Source organism: Balearica regulorum, chromosome 3 (genome assembly GCF_011004875.1).
Source record: "Balearica regulorum gibbericeps isolate bBalReg1 chromosome 3, bBalReg1.pri, whole genome shotgun sequence".
Classification (NCBI taxonomy): domain Eukaryota; kingdom Metazoa; phylum Chordata; class Aves; order Gruiformes; family Gruidae; genus Balearica; species Balearica regulorum.
The window spans coordinates 22,516,641-22,538,930 of NC_046186.1; the positions used below are offsets into that span (position 1 = coordinate 22,516,641).

Genomic DNA, 22,290 nt, shown 5'->3' on the forward strand with positions numbered 1-22,290 from the left:
GTTTTAATTCTGTATTTCTGCTCTTCAGTCCTATATTCTGTACTCTAGTTGTCTTAAGGCAAATTAACATGTGCTCTGTTTCTTAATAAAAATTGAGAAACTGTAGTTATGCTACAAATTACAAATAATTGGTTCATACCTTTATTATAGTTAGGGTTTTAACACACTTCTAAGATATATTCTTGAATATATCTTAGTTTTCAAGACTGTATACTCTTGAATTATTTTCTGAGAATAGAAATAGCCAAGTAATCAAAGTATCATAGAATTAACAATAGATATTACTCAATGGTTTTGAGTAATAAAAGCTAAACTGAGATCTGAGACACCCCTGAAGTAAGAATCTTGTTTGTACCTTATACTGTCAAGTTTTTGTAGTTAAAAGTCTTCAACTTTTATTTTCAGCATGTCAACAACGGTCTTACGCTTAGTGATCTCCCTCTGCATATGCTGAATAACATCTTATACAGGTTCTCTGATGGCTGGGACATTATTACTCTGGGTCAAGTGACCCCAACTTTGTACATGCTCAGTGAAGACAGACAGTTGTGGAAGAAACTCTGCCAGTATCACTTTGCAGAAAAGCAGGTAATAAACTACTTGTCAATTGCATAAATGTGGCCCTTCTCTTTGCAATGTGTTATACTAATAGTAATGTGTGAACTCACTTGAGATAGAAATGTTACAGTGTGCAGTCATGGTGAAAATGTTCCTTCTTTTTTGGGGCTTGGTTCATAGTAAAAATTACATTCAGCTTGTGAGTTTAGAGTTTATCAGGCTGTTTCCTTGCATTATTTTTAAAAACAAGTCTACTGTAAGATGATTATTTTTTCTTTAAATGACACAATCACCAACAAGTGTGGTAGAGGATACCTCTAAGCTGTTTCTAACTTTAGTACCTAAGGTAGAACTTGTTTTACTACCCAAGGTAGGCAGACAGATTGCTCAAACTTCTAGGGTATATCAACAGCCTGGTAAAGCCAAAATTGGATTTTTGCAAAAAAGAATAGAACAAATGCTTGAGATTTGGAAATTCAGAACAAAAAGAGAAATGGTACTTTTCTGTCACTTACTCATAAAAAGTATTAAAGTAATCTAGGAATGCTTCCAGAACCGTCTTTGTTTTCTGACGGTAATACATGCTGGGACAAAATCAGATGAGGTGAAAATAAAGCTATGAAAATAGAAGTTAGCTCAGTAGAGCTGGAGGAAAAACTTTAAAAACCTAGTACATTCCGGACCAGAGGAAGTGAAAATACGCTTTTTTGAATCTGACAGGTTGAAGTGGTACTGTTTAGTGGGTGACTACCAGATTAAGTATTATTATAACAGGAAAGGTAAAAGTGAAGATCAATTAACTCATGTGCAGTATAATAAGAAGAATTTTGGTGAGATGAAAGGCTTTAGAATTAACTTAATGGAGAATATAGACAAAGGTAAACTTTAAATTCTCTGTGAGGGCGGTGAGGCACTGGCACAGGTTGCCCAGAGAAGTTGTGGAAGCCCCCTCCCTGGAAGTGTTCAAGGCCAGGTTGGATGGGGCTTTGGGCAACCTGGTCTAGTGGAGGGTGTGTTCCCCCCATGTCAGGGGGTTGAAACTGGATGATCTTTGAGGTCCCTTCCAACCCAAACCATTCTATAGTTCTATGAAACTGAAAATCCTACTTTCAGAAGCAGCTCAGAAGAATGCAAGATGAAGTTACGAGGATAAGGAGTTTAAGCTTCATGTAGTAGTTGAATGCATTTTGAGGCTAGATGAGGTAAGCTCCATTGAACAGTGACAAAACTGGTTGGAGAGGAAGCTGTTGTACTAAGGTAATGCTGGGAAAAAGATCACTTGAGCAATTCAGTAGAATTAGCTAGCCCTGTGCCTTATAAAGGACACTTGTACACAGTGTTTCCAATGTGTTCCTAAATGTTCACATTCGATTTCTTATTAGGTTATTACTGGAAAAAAAATAATTATATTTCTATCTTTATCAAATTCTGCTTTTTCTTTTTAAAAGCATACTACTGTAATAAGCTACAGAATCCTGTTCTCTGCAGTATATTTGTCAAACCATTGAAACAACCGCAAAAACATACTTGATATCTGAAGAGCACTTTTGGAAAAAACGAGAGTTCTACAAAGGGAGGCTGTCAGGAATTGAAGTGTAGATGAAATCAAAGGCAATGTTATTCTCCCCATCTAGAAGTTGTCTTCTGAATGAAGCAAGCCCTTAATGTATTAGTGTTAATCCACACTGAGTGGAACAGAAGCCTTTTACAAATGCAGACTTAATAAACTTTAGCTGTGTATTAAGCTAGGGAGAAATAGCCATTGTGTATCAGCTAATCTTTACATGCACGTTATGTCCTCAGCAAGAACATCAGTTACTGATTATTGCTTGTCCTAGAAAGATCATAAGTAAATGGGAAAATAATCATGTATATACTTTCAAAATGAAAGAAAAAGCATTATTTAAATCCATAGTTACTGTCTTAACAGAAAGCCACTATTTGTAATGCACAATCTTTTTTAATTTCATTCCTGAGTGGTTTTTTAAAAAGTATAAAATTAATTACTTATGGCTCTAAATATTGTTTTTGTTATATTGTTCTTGACTGTAATTAAAATAATTTCAAGACAGAGTTAGATTAGCTGTGTATGGCCTACTTTTTCTTGGCAAATATGCACCCTCCTATTTTTAGTGTTTTGCCTTTTTTTTTGTGGCTAGACCTCTCTCACTGCTTTGCAGAGATGTATGACATCAGATTGACTTCAAAGAATTCCAGTTACAAAACTTCAGTTTAACTACCTCTTTTTTTTTTTCCAGTCCTTTACCTGATTTGACTAGTTCTTTAACAATTCTAAAGGAAGATATTAATTTTATGTCCAGTTTTGTAGGCATTTGATTCCATCAGAGAAAGGTCACATTGACTGGAAGCTGATGTACTTTGCACTTCAGAAATATTATCCAATAAAGGAACAGTATGGGGACACCTTGCATTTCTGTCGACACTGTAGTATTCTGTTTTGGAAGGTAAGAGCTTTGAAATAGATAATCAGAAATAAGTTCAAACAGCTATTGGTGATCATCCAAAAATAAAAATATTAAGATCATCTTGTCAGCTTTCTCATGTGAAATGCGATTGGACAACTAGTATCTTACTTTTAAATAATCTATAAAACTTCTATATAAAATCAGTATTAAATTCCAAAGTTGTTCTCTATCTGGCATTCTTATCTCTGTATCTGATAACCTCAATACTTAGAATTGCAAGGAAAAGCACTATGTGGAAGGAGTTGCACTCTGTGACTTCTTATCTCTTTAATCTTATGCAAAGTTATTAGGAACTTGTATGAAGTTAGCCATTTTGACATCCCTTTTCCAATGATGGCATGGCAATCAATATGTCTCTAATGAGAACTTATTACTGTAGCATTCCTACCACATTGGTATAAAACTGTATTTTTATAGTCTTACTTCTGTCCCATATGAAGCTTAGATAAGTGTTTGAAACTTCATTCAAAATGCATTTGATGTTGATTCTGATGTTTACAATGATGCACATTGTCTTACAGGATTATTTTAATTTCTGTAGGGCATTTTCATGTTTTAAATCATGTGTGAACACATTGTCCTGCTTTTACTTTGTGTTGCACCATAATCTAGCCTTCTAGTTAGTGAGACTTCTCTAGTTTTGCAGCTCAAAGACCAGATATGGGTGGTACTAAGTAGACAGCAAAGAGCATGAAATGTTGGCGAGATCTTGGAAAATACTCATATTCTAAATCACAGAAATGAGTTGTTCTTCTGTTGTCTTTTTGCAATGTTAAGAGGTGTTGCATGTCAGTGTGAGGCTTTCTTATTTTCCATAGAAAAAACCTAGGCTGTGTATGAAAGCGAACTTATTCTGTTAAAGTAGCATGTTACTAAATGATGTTACTTTAAAGCTGAGTATCCTTGATATCACAGGAGCCCTTAAAGGTACTAGGATGTTTTGCTAAATTAATAATAGGAAAGCAGGTAGGTGGGATTGGCTTCTGCTGTGAAAAGCCTGGGCATTTGCTGAAGAACCTGTGTCAGGAATGACATTACAGTGGAATTAGTCTTTATCACATTGCTCAATATGTAGGGTAAAGTTTTCTCTTTGAAAGCAGGAATTTTAAAGGTAAGCACACAGCATGCATGCAGGTGGGCATTTTTGGTATCGGATTTGTTTGGATTATCTGGCTTGGTATAAAGGGTTAATGCTTTTCTACAGTAAATTTCTCTCATTCTGATCTTGGTATAATTGAAAGTTCAACAGTAGCAATGACTAAAATGTGTTTGGAATTAAATGTTTCACGTTGGTAATCGTGTGTGACAGAGGCAGTGAACCCATGCAGGCAGATATCTCGCTACCTTGACTACTCCAATCTGCTACTGGAATAATAGCACTCATTTTGTGGTTTTACATTTTTTTAGTGAAACACAACACAGTGAATTGTAAAGGTATGCTGTTGGGATTGATGAGCAGTACCTACTAGATCACCATTCCAGTGCTGACTGCCTCATCCTGGAGATTTGGGCAGGTCTTAAAGTGATGGTGTGGTTATAGATTAATTGCATGCTTCTGCACTGAAATTCTGTACCAGGTGTTTGGGATTGGCTGTTTTAACAACAGCAGGGTCAGCAGGTTGAAGACAGTGATTATCCCTTTTCGCTTGGCACTCATCTGGGATACTGCAGCCAGCTGGGGATCCCCAATACAAAAAAAAGATACTGATAAACTGGATGGAGTGCAGGTGAGAGCCACAAAATCAGGGAGGCTTGAGGACTGGCCCTGTGAGGAGAGGCTGGAGAAAACTGCTTCAGAGGAACCTAAGAGCCTGCCATGAGGACAGCCCAGCAAGGGAATGGTTTGACCAGAGAGGTTGTGCAGTTTCCACACCAGGTTGCTCTGACCTTCATCCAGTCAGGTCTTGAAAACAAAGGATGATCTCATAGCTTACCCTGCTTTGAGCAGGCTGAAATAGATTGTTAGATAAAATGATTTCTGCACAACTGGCACCCGTATTGCAGGGACACTAAGAGGTTAATCATTGGTTTGAAAAACAGGCCCTCTGTTTACAGGGCACTGTGAGTACAGTAGTGCTAGTCACTGAGTTATATGGGGGGAAAAATAGTTGTGCTTTTTCAGGTACTTGTATCCATATACTTTCCCAAGCTTTCTAAAGAGGCATTAGAAATAAAGTGGGGGGCAGTGGGACAGGAGGTACTTTATTAGTTCTAGAAAAACTCTGTGCTAGGTGAAAATATTTCTTAACCAAAAAAGAACTTTTATCAGGCTTTGACAGTTCATTCAAGCTTCAGTATCATTCTCGACTAGACAGATTATTAAATTAAATTTATGTATGAGTGGTTGACATATAAGTGTATCTATAATGCACGGATCTTCTGTTGTCAACTGGAGCTTTTACTCTGCCTAATTCCATTGGGCATATAGCAAAAAAACCCAAACAAACACCAAAAAACTTTAAAAGAGAAATCGCAGTTACTTTACAGAGGAAAAGTAGCAAGTGTTTGAATCTTGAAACAAATGGAAACACTGGATTCTTCAGACAGTTTGGAAGTGTACCATTAGAAGAAGAAACTAAATTTGTACATATTATAAAGTCAGGCAGCTTTTGCTTTCAAGGGCATTCAGAAGAACTTCAGGCAATGAGCTGAACACTTCTTGGTATCACACTTGCAGCTTTCCTTGTTGTGGGTTGTTTTGGGGTTCTACCCCCCTGCCCCCCCCATTGAGGAACAAAGCAAAACATTGGACTACTTGCAGAGGAAAAAGTACTTCAGTGATCAGGGCATGAAGAAGACCAGCAGACATTAATTTCTTTTAACTTAACTGTGTTAAAGCTAATAAAGAAATGTGACTGTCCTCCATAAATTCTTCTCAGAGATAGAGAAGGGATGAATAAATATGAGACTACTTAGGGAAATTATTTAAGCTAAGGGACAGCTTTGATGCAAATAAGTTGTAGAAACTAGTTGTGGGTAAACTTATGCTGAGAGTTAAGAGTTTTTCTAAGAACCAAAGCAGCAAGGTTCTGAAATAGCCACAAAACACAGGCCTAGCCAGTGATGAGAAGAATTTTCATCACTTTATGAAATTGATAATATAATGCAATTGCTGGCAACATGAGAGGACTGCACTTGATGACCCAGGAAAGTCTTTCAGTCCTGCATTTTGTGTACTTTCAAAGAAGGCCTTGCAAAAGAAGGGACTGATGGCTACTAAATTGAATTAGCAAACAGTTTGAGTAGGGAAGTGACTTCTCACTTTACAGTATGCTATAATAATCTTAGTGTTACTTTTAACAAGTCTTTAAGAGTTTTTCAGGAAGTGGCATTTGTATTCCTGTATCAATTTAAAATCTGTGACCATAGTAATGTTTAATACAATAAGAAGGAATCAAACATAGAATCATTTAGGTTGGAAAACACTTTTAAGATTGAGTCCATCCAACTCCTAAATTCATTGTAGGAAATACAGTGATATAATAGAACATCTTGCACTCTTCTGTGTTAAAGAAGGAAACGATTGTAAGAAACTCTTTAATCTTTCAGAAGTGACTTTTTGGTGAAGGATTTGTCCATGATGAAAGTGAGAAAAATATGTAATTTCAGCAGTGCAAAAGTAATGGCAAACTAATTATTGACTGATGCCTCTGTGAATGCTTTTTATGTCTACTATTTATTCTGTTCCACTATGCAACACTGCAGTTGTGGGCAATTCTTTTATTTTCTTAGCTAACTCAGTTAGCACATTTCAGTTATCCCAGAGATGGCCATAGAAGGTGAAATACTTTTTCTTCTTTCAATATCCAGGGCTTTATGTAAAGTAGTATAATTGTTTTGCATAAGCGATATGCTTCACACTTGGTTTTAGTCATCTTGGGGCTTGTGCTGGTTTTGGTTCTTCAGCTGCTTGTGATTTGCCACAAGAATAAAAGACTATTTTTCTAAATGGCTCATGAACCTTATCTTCAATAAACCTTAATTCTGCTTCTTTTACGGCTCTCCTTCCTGCTTCCTTCTTCACGATCTCAAAGGACTACCACCTTGCTTTGTTACTCAAGGTATTTCCTGTGTGTCTCATCTGTTTTCATTGCTAACTGTTCTGTAATGTCGAAGTGAATAACATGTTCATTTCTAACTGTTTGATACTCTGTTTTGATTTTGTTTCTTGTTTCCCTATTAGATAAAGCAGTGATGACTTTCCATCTCAGTTTTTCATCAGATTTGTTTATTATTGCCATATTCCCTGTTAATGCCATTTAAACTAGGGACCCTAATTCAACTTCTGATGAACATAGGTGTATGGTATCAGTGAGCTCAGCCAGGTTTTGCTAAGAAATAGGTTTCCCTGTACTCAGTGTTATAAACTGTTTCTGCACTCCCCAATGTATTTAATTCAATACTTAAATCTGAAGAGAGTAACATGAACCTCACATAACTTTCTTTAATGCAAAGGTACTAAAATTGATTTTGCTCCACTTGGAATGCTGTAGTAATACATACTTTTCTGAAAGAGTCTCTCTGAAAAGAAATGCCCAAAACAGGCTGCATATGACCTGGGAGAGTGGGGGGAGGCAACTATAATATTGCTTTTTGAATGAAGAAATGGTGGAAATAATTATACAGAAAAGGACTGTAGCTCCAGAGTTGTTATGGGAGCTTCTTAATGTCCAGTTATGATAAAATTTGAGGAGGAAAACCACTAAATTTGCCACTAAACACTCTTCCTGGTCAATTTTCATGTTAATTTAAAAGAATTCTGTTTTAGCTTGAAGTAGATACTGCAAATCCTATAGATTTTCAATGTATTTATTATATGTAATTTCAAGGGAAATAATTTTTTTTGGAAGGAGGAATACTCATAATTACAGAAAAGTTATGATTCTTCTTCTCAGTCCTCATTACTTTTTTCACTGTAAAATTGCTGTTTCTCTTGTTTTTAATAACCTGAAACCCAAAGAACTGATTACTGAGATGACTTTTTTATTTGACCTGTAATTCTTGACTGATCAGAGATTTCAAATGCATTTTAATGATGAAGTGCAGAGCAAAGCAGATAGCTGTTACAAATTCTGTCTAAAACATTTAGGAGTATAAATAAGTACTAAAAGGGGATAGCCCCTAGCTTCTTTCCCAGAACCCTAATGCTGATGGTGGTTTTTTCCTGGAAACTAATGACATGACATTGACATGGCAATGGGTAGAGAAGATGATAATTCATTAGCAACTACCTTTGAGAGTGTTTTCTGCTGTGGTGTATCTCTTCCTTGCAGATGTCATCTTAAGATGAAGGTGTTAGGTTTAACACTTCTGGTCTTAGTCTTCTGTTCTTTCTCATCTGCAGCTTTGCCCAAATAGGCAGTTTTGCCTGGGGTCTAATCAATTTGTGTGTTCTTTTTTGTTCGTTTTTTTTTCCCCTGTGTGTCATGAATGTAACAACCAGTTCTCTGGTGATGTTAAAACAATTGTTAAAAAAAGTGGGAGGATGAGGAGGTGATACCACATGATAGTCATCTATAGACTTAATGGGAAAATACAGATAATATATCTATAGAGTAACAATTTTCATTGGAAAAGCTTAGTATTGAGAATGTGTTTCACCTAGTGCAATTTGGAGGGGAATGGGGCATCTTTGACAGCGTTTTTTTTTTCCTCACTTGGAAACTTCCATAAGAAAAAATTTCACTTACAGGGTTTTTCTTTCTATTAACTGAATTGCATGGGGCTTCATTTCTTATGGAAGTGAAAGAAATGAAGACTTGCAGTGGCTTGTAATCTACTTACCATGTATTTAGTTTTCTTGCCCCACATGGTGAATTCATCAACACTGGTGGAAAAAGGAGGGAAACCCCTTCAAACCTGGGGAGGACAGTTTCTGAGCCTCTTACAACACTGTTGATTAAAGTGTGTAACCTCTCCATTGAACTGTCTCATTACACCTCTAGCATTTCCTTCCTTTAGAGGATTCTAATAAGGTGCAAAACTGAACTTCTCATTTGAAGAGGAATTTGAATTTGACCTCAGCACAACTGTCTGATTATTTAAGTTTCTGTAATAAAGAAAGCATTGCAGGCTTAGTGAATTTGTAACAACAAAGCCTTTCCATCCTGTCTGTCTTCTATATTCCTAACTTGCCTGGATCCCAACTTCTGTTTTAAGGCAATGCTTTCAGCTGGGGAAAAGGCAGGAGTGAAAGAGGAGAAAAAGATGTTGGGGGGGGAATAAAAAACAAGCAAGGTAGAAAAACTCTTATGACTAGGACTTCTTTGGGAAATGTCTGCTGCTGTTCACTTTGCAAGCAAGGAGCTCACTTTCCTCCCTGAAGTAGTAGTTGATTTCAGATTTTTATTAAACAGATAACTTAGGTTCAACAAAGCAATTGTGGGGTTTTTTTAATTACACTTATCAAACAAAAAATAACAGATAAGGACTCTGAAACTTTTTTCAAGAGCTTTGACTTAGGTTCTGGGTTTGGTAGGACAGTGGTTGGATGGAGGGGTTTTGGGGGAGGGTTTGGGTTTTTTTTTTCCTGAAATCTGAAGCTACCCTGCATTACCACAGTCAAACTGGAAAGGCGTATTTTCTTAACAACTTAGTCTCAAACAGTTAAAGAAAAATATGGTGAATTCTTAAAAAGAGTAAGTTCCTAGTAGTTTGTTTACAGTGGAAGTAGTTACATGTGCCTATGTGTGAATTTTCACCTTTTTTTTTTTTTTATTGGGAGTAGAGGGAGGTTTTAAGTATGGAAAGAGAACTTACTTTTTTTTTCTCCTTCATTTTGCAGGATACAGGACACCCCTGCACAGCCAGTGATCCAAACACCTGTCTCATGCCAGTATCTCCTCAGCATTTCATTGATCTCTTCAAATTTTGAGATGTTCAGTAGCTGTTCTCCTGTGTTTGTGGCCATTTTTGTGAAGAGTCAGGCAGGATATGTTATGCTTTTTGTGCAATATATTTAAGTGTAATGTTTTGTTGTAGTTTAAAAAAAATATGGGGGAGATTATCAGACAGGTTTATTTGGTGTATTTTTTTGTGCAGAAAAGAGCTGAGGAGAAGGAGCAACATTAAGAAAATTTCTTTGTCAGGAAATGTGCAGTGGACTTCTTTTCAAGTCCAAGAAAGACCATTTTAATTTCAACTTTAAATCCATTCTTTTGATGCCTTAATAGTTAAAATTATGTGGGGGAGTTTTGAAAGTTTCATCAAAGAGTTAAACTACTCTTACAGGGACCAAAGGAGGGTGATTTGTGGGTTGGTTTGTGGGTTTTTTTAATTCTTCTTCAAGCCACTGTTTTCAAAACACTTCCATATAATTTGTACTATTACAAAGAATAGGCTGATACTCTCTTGGACTCTTAATACATCACTTACCAAGGTGCATTAATCATTGTGAGCTAGTGAATAAAATACAGCTGTGGTTATATCTGTTGTTGAACCTATGAATGAAGGAAATGAACCAATCTTTGTACATACATTATGCAAAAGTATTTATTTTTCTTAAGGACTTTATTAAACATAAACATAGAATCTATCTCAGCACATCCCATATAACTCAAGCGACGGGTCTGGGGCTACTGGAAAGTGATTTTATTTGATGGTAGCTACAGCCTTCACTTATACTGTTTGGTATGTCTACAAATGCAACTGCATTAGCTCATCTTCTAAGAAGAAGACATTATTGAAACTTAATGAGAATGGAGTTGCTTGTTTCCAGACTGGTACAGTGGTAGGACATTATACTACCAACAGAGGTTCTAACCTGACAAGTCTTTACAAGCTATGGGAAACACTGAAAATCAGTCTGAGCTGAAGCACCTTCTGCCAAGTTAATCAGATGACAAATTCTCCAGGAAGCTATTTTCTTCTGTCCTGTAGAACAAAATTAATTGCTTGGTGTAGGCAGGTAAAGGAAGAAAAATTAGGGAAGTTTTGGGGTTGTCAATGAAATTTAACAAATAATATGTAATGTACAGAAGAAATAAATCATGTACTATATTCTGCACTTGCTTGTTTTGAATCTAGATTTGTACAGTGTAATAAATCATGTTTTTATCTATTATTCCCAGAAGTCTCTTGTGCATAGAGATGAATGCATTTGAGTTTTAGAAGATCTTTCTGTAACCTGTTCTTTGTAGTAATTGGTAAGGGAATGAGAAGCATACAAGCAGTCCAAGTGACATTGCTTTTCAGTAATTGGTTGTATTAGCACTTTTTTTAATAGAATAGCTGGACTGTTAATGGGCTGTACAAGAAGAGAGTATGTATTTCCTCAGGAGATACTTTTATTTGCTTTAACTTAAATTTCAGTGTTATACCAACCTTATCCATTGAATTTACTGATAGGTGGATTTTTGAATACAGATTTTTGTGGGCTTTTTCTTTCACTTAAGGTGTCTATGGCAGTGATCAGGTGTGGAGCTAATGACAGCCATTCTTATTCTTACCTGCTTTCTTTGAGACCTTTAAAGAAAGGTTCTGAAGTCAGCATTTAGTTTAATACAGTGCTGAGCTTTTCACCCATTGTGCTGACTGAAGGTCTCTGATCAGGGACTGCAAGGAGCCATCCCTCCTGCAGACAGAATGGAAGCTCTTAAGGTGCATGCCATTACCTGGGAATCTGCCCATTACTGAAGGTGCAGATCATGTGAGAATCAGAGAAAGGTATTAAGAGAGCTGAGAGGGACCTGCCCTTGCCTCTGATTTGAGGAGGGAAAGAGGTGACTTAAAACAGCTCATAAGAAGTTAGAAAAAGGTTTGGAAAAATCAGTATCTGTAATAAGTAATTTTCAGTTCTCTTACAAGTGTCAGGGGACAGGAGTGAGGCTTAATCCTCCTTTCCCTTTCACTATGTGCTGTCTTGCTCTTTCTTCTGTAGCCAAAGGCCTTTGACAGGCTGAAGGATAGGTGGCAGTAGTGAAGATGACAAGCAGCAGGACTGTATAGCTTTCAGTCCTGTACTCTAGAGGCGCTCTCAGCCTTTCCTCAGGAGAGATTCTCCAGTCCCTTCATCTTCATGGGCCTTCACTGGCCTCTCTCTAGCATGTCTGTGTCTCTTGTATGAAGGAACCCAGAACTGGACCCAGCACTCCCGGTGAGGCTTCCCCAGTAGAGGGGAAGTATCACCTCCCTCCCCCTGCTGCTAACACTCCTTGGATGTGTTATGTCCAGCCAGGGCATGCTCCTGGCTCATGTTCAGCTTCGTACCCACCAGGACCCCCAGGTCCATAAGCTGGTAAGGTGGCTTTTTAAACCTTTTTTTTTTTTTTTAAAACCTGGAAAAGGGGGAAGAAACATATGCATGCCCTGAGCAGCATTTCAGTGGCTAGTTAAATATTTAGTGAGTATTAGCTAATCATGCTATTCATTTACATCATTCCTATGCTTTCAGCTGCAAGGCTGAGGTCCAATCCCTTAAAAGATACTGGAATTATAATTTCTAACTCCTGCAAAGTTCAGTAGGATGAAGATTACCTTTAAAGCTTATAATGTCTGTACCCAAGGGGATGACGGATAAGTGGACTGAGTGCCACTCAAACTCAATTTCTTTTTTTTCAATTCTAATGAATATATTTCTTAAGGCAAATAACAGAGCTTGATTAAAAGTGACTACATTGTGTGAAGCCATTGGATGCATAACATTTTGTGTTGCCTAAGCAAAAAGCTAAGGCAATAGTTTTGATCAATAGGGTTGGTGTTTGGTTTTCATTTTTAAATCTCTTCATGTAGACAGAGGAGAAGACTTCACCTTTAGGATAATGATCTTGTTCATACTTCAGCTGTAGTAAAGAATGTTTTTTGACAACGTGAATTAATCTCGTTACCCTTTACACTAGCACTCACTCATGTAAGCTAAAGTGTTGTAACCCATGAGAAGAAGGGTTATATCTTAAAGTAAAACCTCCATCCACTCTTTGGCCTTGGGTGTGCCAGCTGTTCTCTGCAAAGAAAGGCAGGCACTCTGTCCTAAAGCAGAAGGTGTGCCTCGAAATGTCTACCAAGACTTTACGGCTTGCTTTTGTCCCAAGACCTGGACCTGCGTATATATAGATTTTTGCAGCAGCAATCATGGGAAACCATTTTCTAACTGTGGTCCCTATGTGACCATTTCACAGTCTCAGGTGATTGGGGTTTTATTGAATTCCAGTCCTGAAAAAAAATCACTGATTCAAAGGCAATCAAGACATTCTCCACAAGGAGCTTGAAATTTCTATGTTGAAAAACAGGATCTTTGTTCCAGTTGCCCCATCCCCAGTCACTGACTCCAAAACCTGTCTGTGAGAGACTCCAGACCTGTTGGATTACATTGTTCTGGTTCTGGAAAAATGCTCTGACTGTTAAGACAGTAAACACAGACCTGTTCAGAGACCACTGAGCGAGCCTTATCTGGCAAAAGCAGCGGAGCAGAACCCTGCTCTTTTCCTTTCCTCTGCTTCCCACCCCAGTAACTGCATAAACTTGCTTTTGGAAAAGAAAGAAGCTGAACTCTGAGGAAAAAAAAAACTAGCTTAAAGAGCTGTCTTCTAGGAATAGGATAGAAAGACTAGTGGCACTTTGTGGTCTAGAAGGCAGAAGCAATGTGGGCTAGCAGAAAGGAGAGGGGGGAATGGAGAATAGTAGCACAACATTTTGGATTTGCCTGGTGCACAAATAATTAGCATATTTCCAGCTCCATCACTGTCAAAGAAAGAATTGTATTAGCTAAATATTCTTACATATGAGTGTGGTTTTTAGCCAATAAGCATGAAAGTAATTCATACGCTTGTAGAGGAAGCAAGCAATGAATAAGAGGAAAAAATTATTAATTTTGCACTTAAGCTATTGCTCTCAATCTCTTAGTCTTCTCATATATATGTATTTCATAGAATCATAGAACGGTTTGGGTTGGAAAGGACCTCAAAGATCATCTAGTTCCACCTCCCCCTGCCATGGGCAGGGACACCCTCCACTAGACCACGTTGCCCAAAGCCTCATCCAACCTGGTCTGGAACACTTCCAGGGAGGGGGCATCCACAACTTCTCTGGGCAACCTGTTCCAGTGCCTCACCACCCTTAACAGTAAAGAATTTCTTCCTAACATCTAATCTAAATCTACCCTCCTGCAGTTTAAAGCCATTACCCCTTGTCCTGTCACTACATGCCCTTGTAAGATACCTCAATATCTGATAACATCAGATAAGCATCCCATAACCCAAATTTAACAAGCCAAGTACTTCATAGCTTCTTGGGGAACACACTGAGGTAAAGCTCAGTGCCTAAGAAGTCAGTCTGCAATGGCTGGAGAGAAACGGGACACAAAGTCAAGCAGCACATACTGAAAATGGCCCCAGGCACTTAACTTTTGACTAGAAAGCAAGGGAGACTCATTTCCAGCAAATTCAAGCATATGAATCTTCTTCTGGGAGCTTGTCACCTGCACCCTTACTTTGAAGGGCTGAGGAGAGCTCACCTCTTTCAAAGTCTATGAGAGCTCCCATTTCACCCCAAATCTTCACAATTAGAATATTAATTCTGGGGACTCCCTGTCCCAAAAGCTACATTTGTGGTTGTGTTGTGTCTTATGTCACGTTCACCCTGCTCTCCCCTGTGCCATGGCAGGCAGTGATGCAGTTGCAGAGTCAGCCAGTCAGTTCAGGTTGCTGATCCAACCAAAATTAGACATGAGTATTTCTAGGGATCATTTTTATGGAACCATTCCTCCTCAACCTTTTCAGCTGAACCTGCTCCACTCCCATGCAATAATGAACTTCTCCAGCCCTCAGTCAATATTTAATCATGGGGCTAGGTGTTCAGGTACTCACCTTCGAAAAAGAAAGGGTCAAAGTGTCACAGCCAAATGGAGAGCAGCCGCCCAGCTGTGTGGCATCCTCTGACCAAGCGTATGCACCCAGCCCGTGTCGCTAGGAGAACTTCCTGCTTTTCCCAGGAACTGCTCCTGATGAAAAGATTGTCTTTCCTTCCCTACAGCTGGGTGTCAGAGTAAGGCTGGACCCTTAATATCCAACACAGGTTTCCAATTCAATACAAAGATACCAACATTAAATAAAGCAAACAGTATCAAATGTTTGGACATAGTTGTTGAATTACAGTTCAGAATATTGAAGTGTTAGCTAGTTATGTTATTCATTTGTGCCTGTCATTGTTTAACCCGGGCGGCAGCTAGAACAACCACACAGCCCTTTGCTCACTCCTCTGCCCAGTGGGGTAGGAGAGATAATCAAAAAGAAAAAGGTAAAACTTGTGGGCTGAGATAAAGACAGTTTAACATGACAGAAAAGGAAGATGATGATCCATGATGATGATGGAATATACAAAAGAAGTGATGCACTGCACAATTTCTCACCACCCGAAGCCAATGTTCAGCTAGTTCCTGAGCTCCTCTATCCCCCCCCCAGCCAACCCCTCCAGTTATATATAGAACATGACATCATATGATATGGAAGTTTGGGTCAGTTTGGGTCAGCTGTCCTGGCTGTGTCCCCTCCCAGCTTCCTGTGCAACCCCCACCTTCTCATTGGCAGGGCAGTATGACAAGCTGAAAAGTCCTTGACTGCTTGGCCACAACTAAAACATCAGTGTGTTATCAACATTATTCTCATCCTAAATCCAAAGCACAGCACTATACCAGCTGCTAGGAAGAAAATTAACTCTATCCCTGCCAAAACCAGGACAGCACCCTTTAGGGGTAGTAGTCATTGCCCCTTCAGCTGAAGGCCCTTCTAACAATTTCCAAGGCATACTCAAACAGCTGCCACTTATTTCTAAATTTATGTAATTTTTTTATATGCTTTTTCCATTTGAATGATCTGGTTTTCTACAGTATTTATAACAAAATAATACTGGAAGAATAATTCATTTGCTAAAGTCAGTTGTCATTCCACCACAATGCTTAGATTACGGAACAAAGTTCTGCGTGCCTGGAGCAGAACTCCCCATGGTTCGGTCCCCGTTATTCTCTCAGACACTGCAGTTATTTTTAGACTTTTTCCTACTGGCGCCTTTTAAAGCTGTAAACCTGTAGTCCCCTTCTTAACTCAATGGTATCCCTTTAGAACTTGGCTAATTTCTAAAAGCAATACCTTGGCAGGATTGTCGTAAATCACTAAAACTGAAGATAGTTCACTACAATGCAGCAGCTCCTGCAGTAGCGTGTCCCAGCCTGTAACTCCGCTATTTTTCCTTCCTCAGCTGCATGGTGCCTGGCTTGACCCCGTGCTCCAGCTGCAACCCTTCCCCTCCCTTCACAGTGAAGCATGACGACATTTAAACAGTCACTGGGCAAAAGCAAGACCACCACTAACCAGGACGGTGTTGCTCCACTGCCTGGTTAGCCACCTTTCACCAAATGCAACAACTTTTAAACAAGTGAGGTAGAGAGCACCCCCAACCCAAAACTGCACTCCTGACGGGCCCACAAACTAGTCTCTGCCCCCATTAAGGCTGTGTGAGGCTTTCAAACCATACTCTCACCCGTTCTAAAACGGGCAAGTTCCAAATAATACTTCATAAGTTACCAGATTCACAGGCCTAGAGACAATAAAACAAAAAAAAATCCCCAACCAACCAAAAAAAAAAAAAAAAACCCAACCCCAGAAGGCCCCCCCAAAATCAGCCTCTAGCATGTACTTCATCCTCGGGGGGGGGGGGGGGGGGAGAAAATATCCTGACACTAATGGAGAATCATCAAAATCATTTCAGACACCAAAAAGCTGAAATCAAAAGACAAATGTAGAGAACAAGCCTCACCAATAGCATAAAAGGCTGTGGCAACAGAAAGCTAAATTAATGAAAGTGTTAGGCAAGTTCACTTGGTCAATAATAAAAATAAAACCAGATCAAATCAGAAAACAGCCCACACTTACTGAAGAGAAATTCAACATGAGTTTAAGAGCTAAGAATTAAAACAAGAGGAGGAAAATGTGGCCTGTGCATTTCTTGCAGGATTAGAAAGTTCAGGTCATACCTGAGAGGAAAACGGGAACCAGAAGAATAAATGGAAAGCCAGTTCACATGATCAGTATGTGTGTACGAGGGAAATGCAAGGACAGAAAAACGTCTTGAGATGAAGAAAGCAGGCTGCAAGTAGCACCCTGAAACCGGGGATCTCAGGGAAGAGAGGGAAGGATGGAAAAAGCTCTTAAGAGATCTCAGAGAATCTGTAAGAGAGCAGAAAAGGGGAGGACGCCACAAGTACAGTATTTGAAGTGGTGGGATACTGGATGGAGCTGTTTAGTTCAACTAAAACTGCAACAGTTTCATCCCACCACCACTTAAGTTCTTGCTGCAAGCTGACCATGTTTTATTCCGAGCCTACATTTAAAGGTTCTACTACCTGCACTTCCCTTCTACGTTTTTGACCAATTAAGTCTAATTTATAGGCCTAGTAGTATGGAATAGACCTGGAGAAGTGCTCGCCGTGAGTTATGCAACACCAGTCTTAAAGGCATCCAAAACCTACTCTGTGGTACCTGTGCACAGGGGATACTCTTTCCAATTGCTCATCACAGCCAAAAATCCCATTCTTGAGAAAAAACACTAGGAAAAGGACCGGCCGTGTGTTAGTTCTGATTCTCCAACACTAAACCCCTGGCCTAATAACAAATACTAACTGCCCTAGGAACATTCTCAGATGTTCTGGACTTCTTCTCTGTATACTGTGCTTCATTCCTCGATGCCAGAACATCTGCTCCTCCACTTCCCCCCGTCCCCAGCGCAGCCAGTGCTCGGCGCAGCGGTCAGGAGCTCAGATCCTCCCCCACGGTGCTGGCTGCCAACAAGCCGTCCACCTTGGCCACAACGGCTTGGTCCGACACGCACGTGCTCTCGTGGGGGAGCAGCGCAACAGCCACACTACACAGACAGGTTAACGTGCTTCAGGAGACGTACGAGTTTATAAAACAAGAAAAAGAGCAAATATATATTTCATTAAGTCTCTAATTTTCAGAATAACTCCATGTGCAGCTTTACTATATCTGTAGTGTGACTTCTGGAAATCTTGTGTTCCATCCTATCAAACAATAGTTTACTTCCTAAAGGAAATGATGATTGGCTTGTTTTCCTTTTTTTGTCCTGTCAAATGGGGTTGCCAAGTTACTGTCCAAATGTTCAAAAGATAAACTGTTTACAGGCGTTAAACTGAAGGCAAGTCTGCCTAAAAGTAGGCATTTACTATGAGAGAAACAGCAAAGATTAGGTCTTTATCTAATCACAGAGGAGATCTTTGCATATGTGACCCACCCCCAAAAAAAAAGTTAATAGGGGACAAGTACAAAAGAAAACAAAGCAAAGAATAATTAATATTAATTATCTTGCACATAGGACAGCTTTAGCAGCAAAAAAATAATAATATACCAAGTAGAGTACTTGGACTCTGGAAGCATGAGTCTCCCTTCCTTTCTCCACCCGAAACACGCACACCACAGTATTTTCTCTGTGTTTCCAACACCAGAAGCATTTAGCAGTGTAATTTTGTGGAGGATCACAAGACTCATGGACAAACAAGATGTTCGGGACAGCAGTATTTGGGGTTTTCAAGCAAAGAGGTACAAGAAAGGCCAGAAGCCATTGCTGACTTAAAGGACTGGTTCTGTATCAAATCTGAGCTGGTTTACTATACAATCTCAAATGATTAAACCAGCTAATTCTCTGAAAAGTTACTTAAACTCAACTGTTCAGTTAGTTTTCTCAGTACAAGGGGTTAGAGCAACCAGAAAGGAAAATATGACAGGATTATTTTCAGTAGTGGACAAACTGGTCTTACAAAAGACAGCTGTGCATTTTTGTCCGCAGAGAAGAACACGTTTTCTTTTGCAATAGCAAACTCAGTTCAAAATGTGTTATTAAGCTTTCACTGGTGTTATTTGCGTCTCAAAAGCATAAAAATTGAAGTGCCACAGCAAAGCTTTTACCAGATTATTACGGACTTGAAAAGAATATAGTAGCTTTCTTGCATCTTTTAGTAAATACTAGACGCAGAATAGGAAAATTTTCTTCCCAAATGCAGAGCGGGCATTTCTTTATTCAGTATCAGTGATAAGAGTTGGTAAATATCATATGAAAAAAATCTTCTCCTTACACTGTTTACTATTATGTATTTCATATCATTTTCTATTATTTATATCCCTATTTTCTGATTGTTTTCATACGCTTCATTATTTCATAACTATAGAAGTATTTTTTTCTGCTATCACACTGGTTGCACTTACAATAAATGCAACTCTCTTTTCAATTTCTAAACTGGATTCTTTGCCTATCTGTCAGATTCCCTGTCTTGTATGGTAGAAAGCAGTCACGCTACAAGACATTTTCAAGAGACAGATATCTAATGATATATGCCTTTGCAAACTTTCACCAGTGACTAAGCCTTTTAGGAAATTATTTTTCTTCTTCACAGTGCTGTTTTCATTTCCTAGATACTTCCACATCAGAAACCAACTAACAGGGAAAAAAAACCAACCTGTTCAGCAAGAACAGTTTAGATATGCAAGAAACAGCTAAATAACATGTGCATTTGTGTTCTTTTCAGACTGTACAGTGACAGGACATACAGTTTTGTCATCTGACATTCATAAACAAGAATTTCAAAAAGGTTTGGAAATCGAGACAGATGCCAGGCTGAATTCACCTGGGCTGTGGGAACAGCTGTGCTCAAAATTTAGACAGGGTCCTTGCATAGCCAGGGTCTGGAAATGCAGGTGCCTGCGCGCCCCTTCCCTGCCCAGATGTGGCCTGACCCACCTGGCTATAGTCAGAGGCATCTTGATACAGGGGTTTTCCCTAAGGTTGTAACTTGTATGAATAAAGTTTGCCATTTCAGCTAGGTCACACACTGATAAGAAACATTTTGCCTAAATGTTCCCTGCTAAGTCTATTGAGACACCAATCAAGGCAGCGGACTAGAGTGGAAGAACAAGAAGCTGACAACACACCTCTTTCTATATCCCGTCTGCTGGTAACAGCGGCTGCATCTCACTTTGGTTGCTCTTGGGACGTGCAGGTCTCACCTCGTTACGGGGTCAGTGTGTGTGCAAAAGCATTCCAGGTCCTCCAGTTTACACGTAGCTGGTGAAATCTTTAGGGAAAGAATGCTGCTCTGCCCAAGCTTTCATAACAGCCAATAAATTAAAAAAAAAAAAAAATAAATGTTTAAACCAATAAATACCAGTAGAACAAAATATTTGCAGTTTGTCAAAAACAATGAATTCTTCCCACTGGGAAAGCAATGGGTGATGCTTTAAATCTAGGATGCTGCAGCTTCTGACACAGCATGACTCACTGAGTTTGGACAAACATAGCGATTACTTCCTTGGCCATATTCTACAACGATGCAAGTAACATCCACGCAGATGGAAATGAATTCATATGACAAAATGGGACAAAAAAATAAATCAAAGAATAAGGCGTTTCAGTTCAAACTAAATCTTTATTCATATGGAAAATACTATTTTTCTTTTTGCAAATGATGCTAATAAATAGAAATACTCAGAAAGAACTTTGCTTAGAGTTAAGTGACTAGTTACAGCCACATGAAGCTTTTAATTCCCGTTAAAACCACGCCAACAATCATGCAGATTGGCTACGAGAAAGCAGTATAAACTATATTTTATTTTGTGCAATCTTATCATACAATCTTAATGCTACCTTCTTCTAAACCATTTCACATAGATTGAAATGCAATTTCAAAACAAATATTAAGGGACATATTCTACACTTATTCCACATATGGAGCTGTGTATAGCTTAAGCCCATAAATGTGTAATGTAGTGAAGCATCTAAAGAAGGTAAAAGAAAAGAGGACCCCATCATTCTGAAAATTCAGACACGTTTATAAACATAAGAGAAGAAAAGCTCACACCAGTGAGCTCTCAAAAGACAAATACATTATTAAAGCATAACAATAAATTATATTAAATTTAATAATGTTCATCCTTAGAACGGTTATTTCTGAGGAAATATCACTTAAAAAGCATACCAAAACTTTCACCTCTAGGAGTTAAACCTTAAGTTTACATGTCTCAATTTCCCACTTGGATGCAATTTTGTTTTATAATAGGCTTCAGCTTTGTGAGCATATTCTTTATCATACATTTAAACTGCAACATTTTTCAATTTTTTTTAAGCTGTGCACCAAACACATCATCAAGGTGAGAAACAGGCACTTGACAGTATAATGTGCAAGGCAAAACCTTTACTAGTCACAGTATAAACAGTTTCTTCAGGAAGGAAATTAAAAGTTCTCAGCCCATCTTTGAGAGCAAAATGTTGAGGGCTGCTAGCAGATCTTTTCCCGTTCTTTTAGGTCAGCACCAACCACCAAACTAAATCCTAGCTCGTGCCTTAGAGAGTATTCCATAAACTATAAAATGCAGCATACTTTACCCAAGAATACTAATTTTTTTCCTATAATTAACCTCAGCATACGTACTTGCCAAAGGCAAATACAGAGTTTACTCACAGACTAAATGATGTGATATAAATGCTAACCCTTTCTCCTCTATTAGTTTTTTTTTAATATATAATGCCAATTTTACAAATACATTTGCCAGCTGCAAGATCCTGTTTTGTCGCACAAAACACTGATGTTCTTTTATATAAACTTAAGAACAATGTTTTTTATCATCCTATTAAAACAGGAAAAAAAAACCCCAAACCATTTTGCTACAGTTTCCCTCCAGGCACATCTCAGCAGGAATCTCCAAAAAACAGCTATGCAGGAACTGTACAGGAATTGGAAGAGAGAGGAGAGAGAGAGAGCTAAGAAAAGAGTCACGTGGCAGTAACAGAAACAAGGTACAAGCTTAGAAGAAAATTGCATGCATCCCTTTTCATCAGCATAAGCTTCTTGCAAAAATATGTTTACAAGATATCCATTATATAAAGGTATATGTTTTCTTGTAAAAACGCTGATTTTCTCTGAAATGCTTACTTGATCTTCTGACTGCACTGGCCATATTGCTAGGCAGTCAACAAGTTTTCGGTTCTGTTATACCAGTTTAACAATCAGGAGAGAAAAGGCCTACTGTTCATTTTTTATGAAACTTTTGGTTTGATTTTTTCCGTGAATGTTAAATTAGTATTTCTATAGATCATATAAACAAAATGGAAACCAACTTTGGATCTGACATCGGCCGCACTGCTAATGAGAGACAATATGCTAGAAAGAGGCACTTTTAGTATTCTTATATACATTTCAAATCTCAAGTTTAACACTTCACCTTCTTTTACCAAAAAATTAAAACATCAGTAG

The 22,290-nt window shown here is 38.5% G+C and overlaps 1 protein-coding gene across 4 annotated transcripts in view; it reads left to right on the forward strand.

Annotated features, from left to right (window-relative positions):
- Positions 1 to 21,845, forward strand: part of FBXO25 (F-box protein 25) — a 42,926-nt gene extending 21,081 nt beyond the window's left edge. For 2 of the 4 annotated variants that reach the window (XM_075747253.1, XM_075747255.1), the window contains exons 8-11: positions 406 to 588; positions 2,880 to 3,023; positions 7,079 to 7,105; positions 9,829 to 11,105. In XM_075747253.1, the coding sequence (XP_075603368.1) occupies positions 406 to 588; positions 2,880 to 3,023; positions 7,079 to 7,105; positions 9,829 to 9,918 (444 nt within the window). In that variant the 3' untranslated portion in view covers positions 9,919 to 11,105. Of the gene's footprint in view, positions 1 to 405; positions 589 to 2,879; positions 3,024 to 7,078; positions 7,106 to 9,828; positions 11,106 to 21,707 lie in introns of those variants that run through there. The other 2 variants (XM_075747254.1, XM_075747256.1) reach the window with 2 other exon arrangements.
- The last annotated feature ends 445 nt before the right edge of the window (positions 21,846 to 22,290 follow it).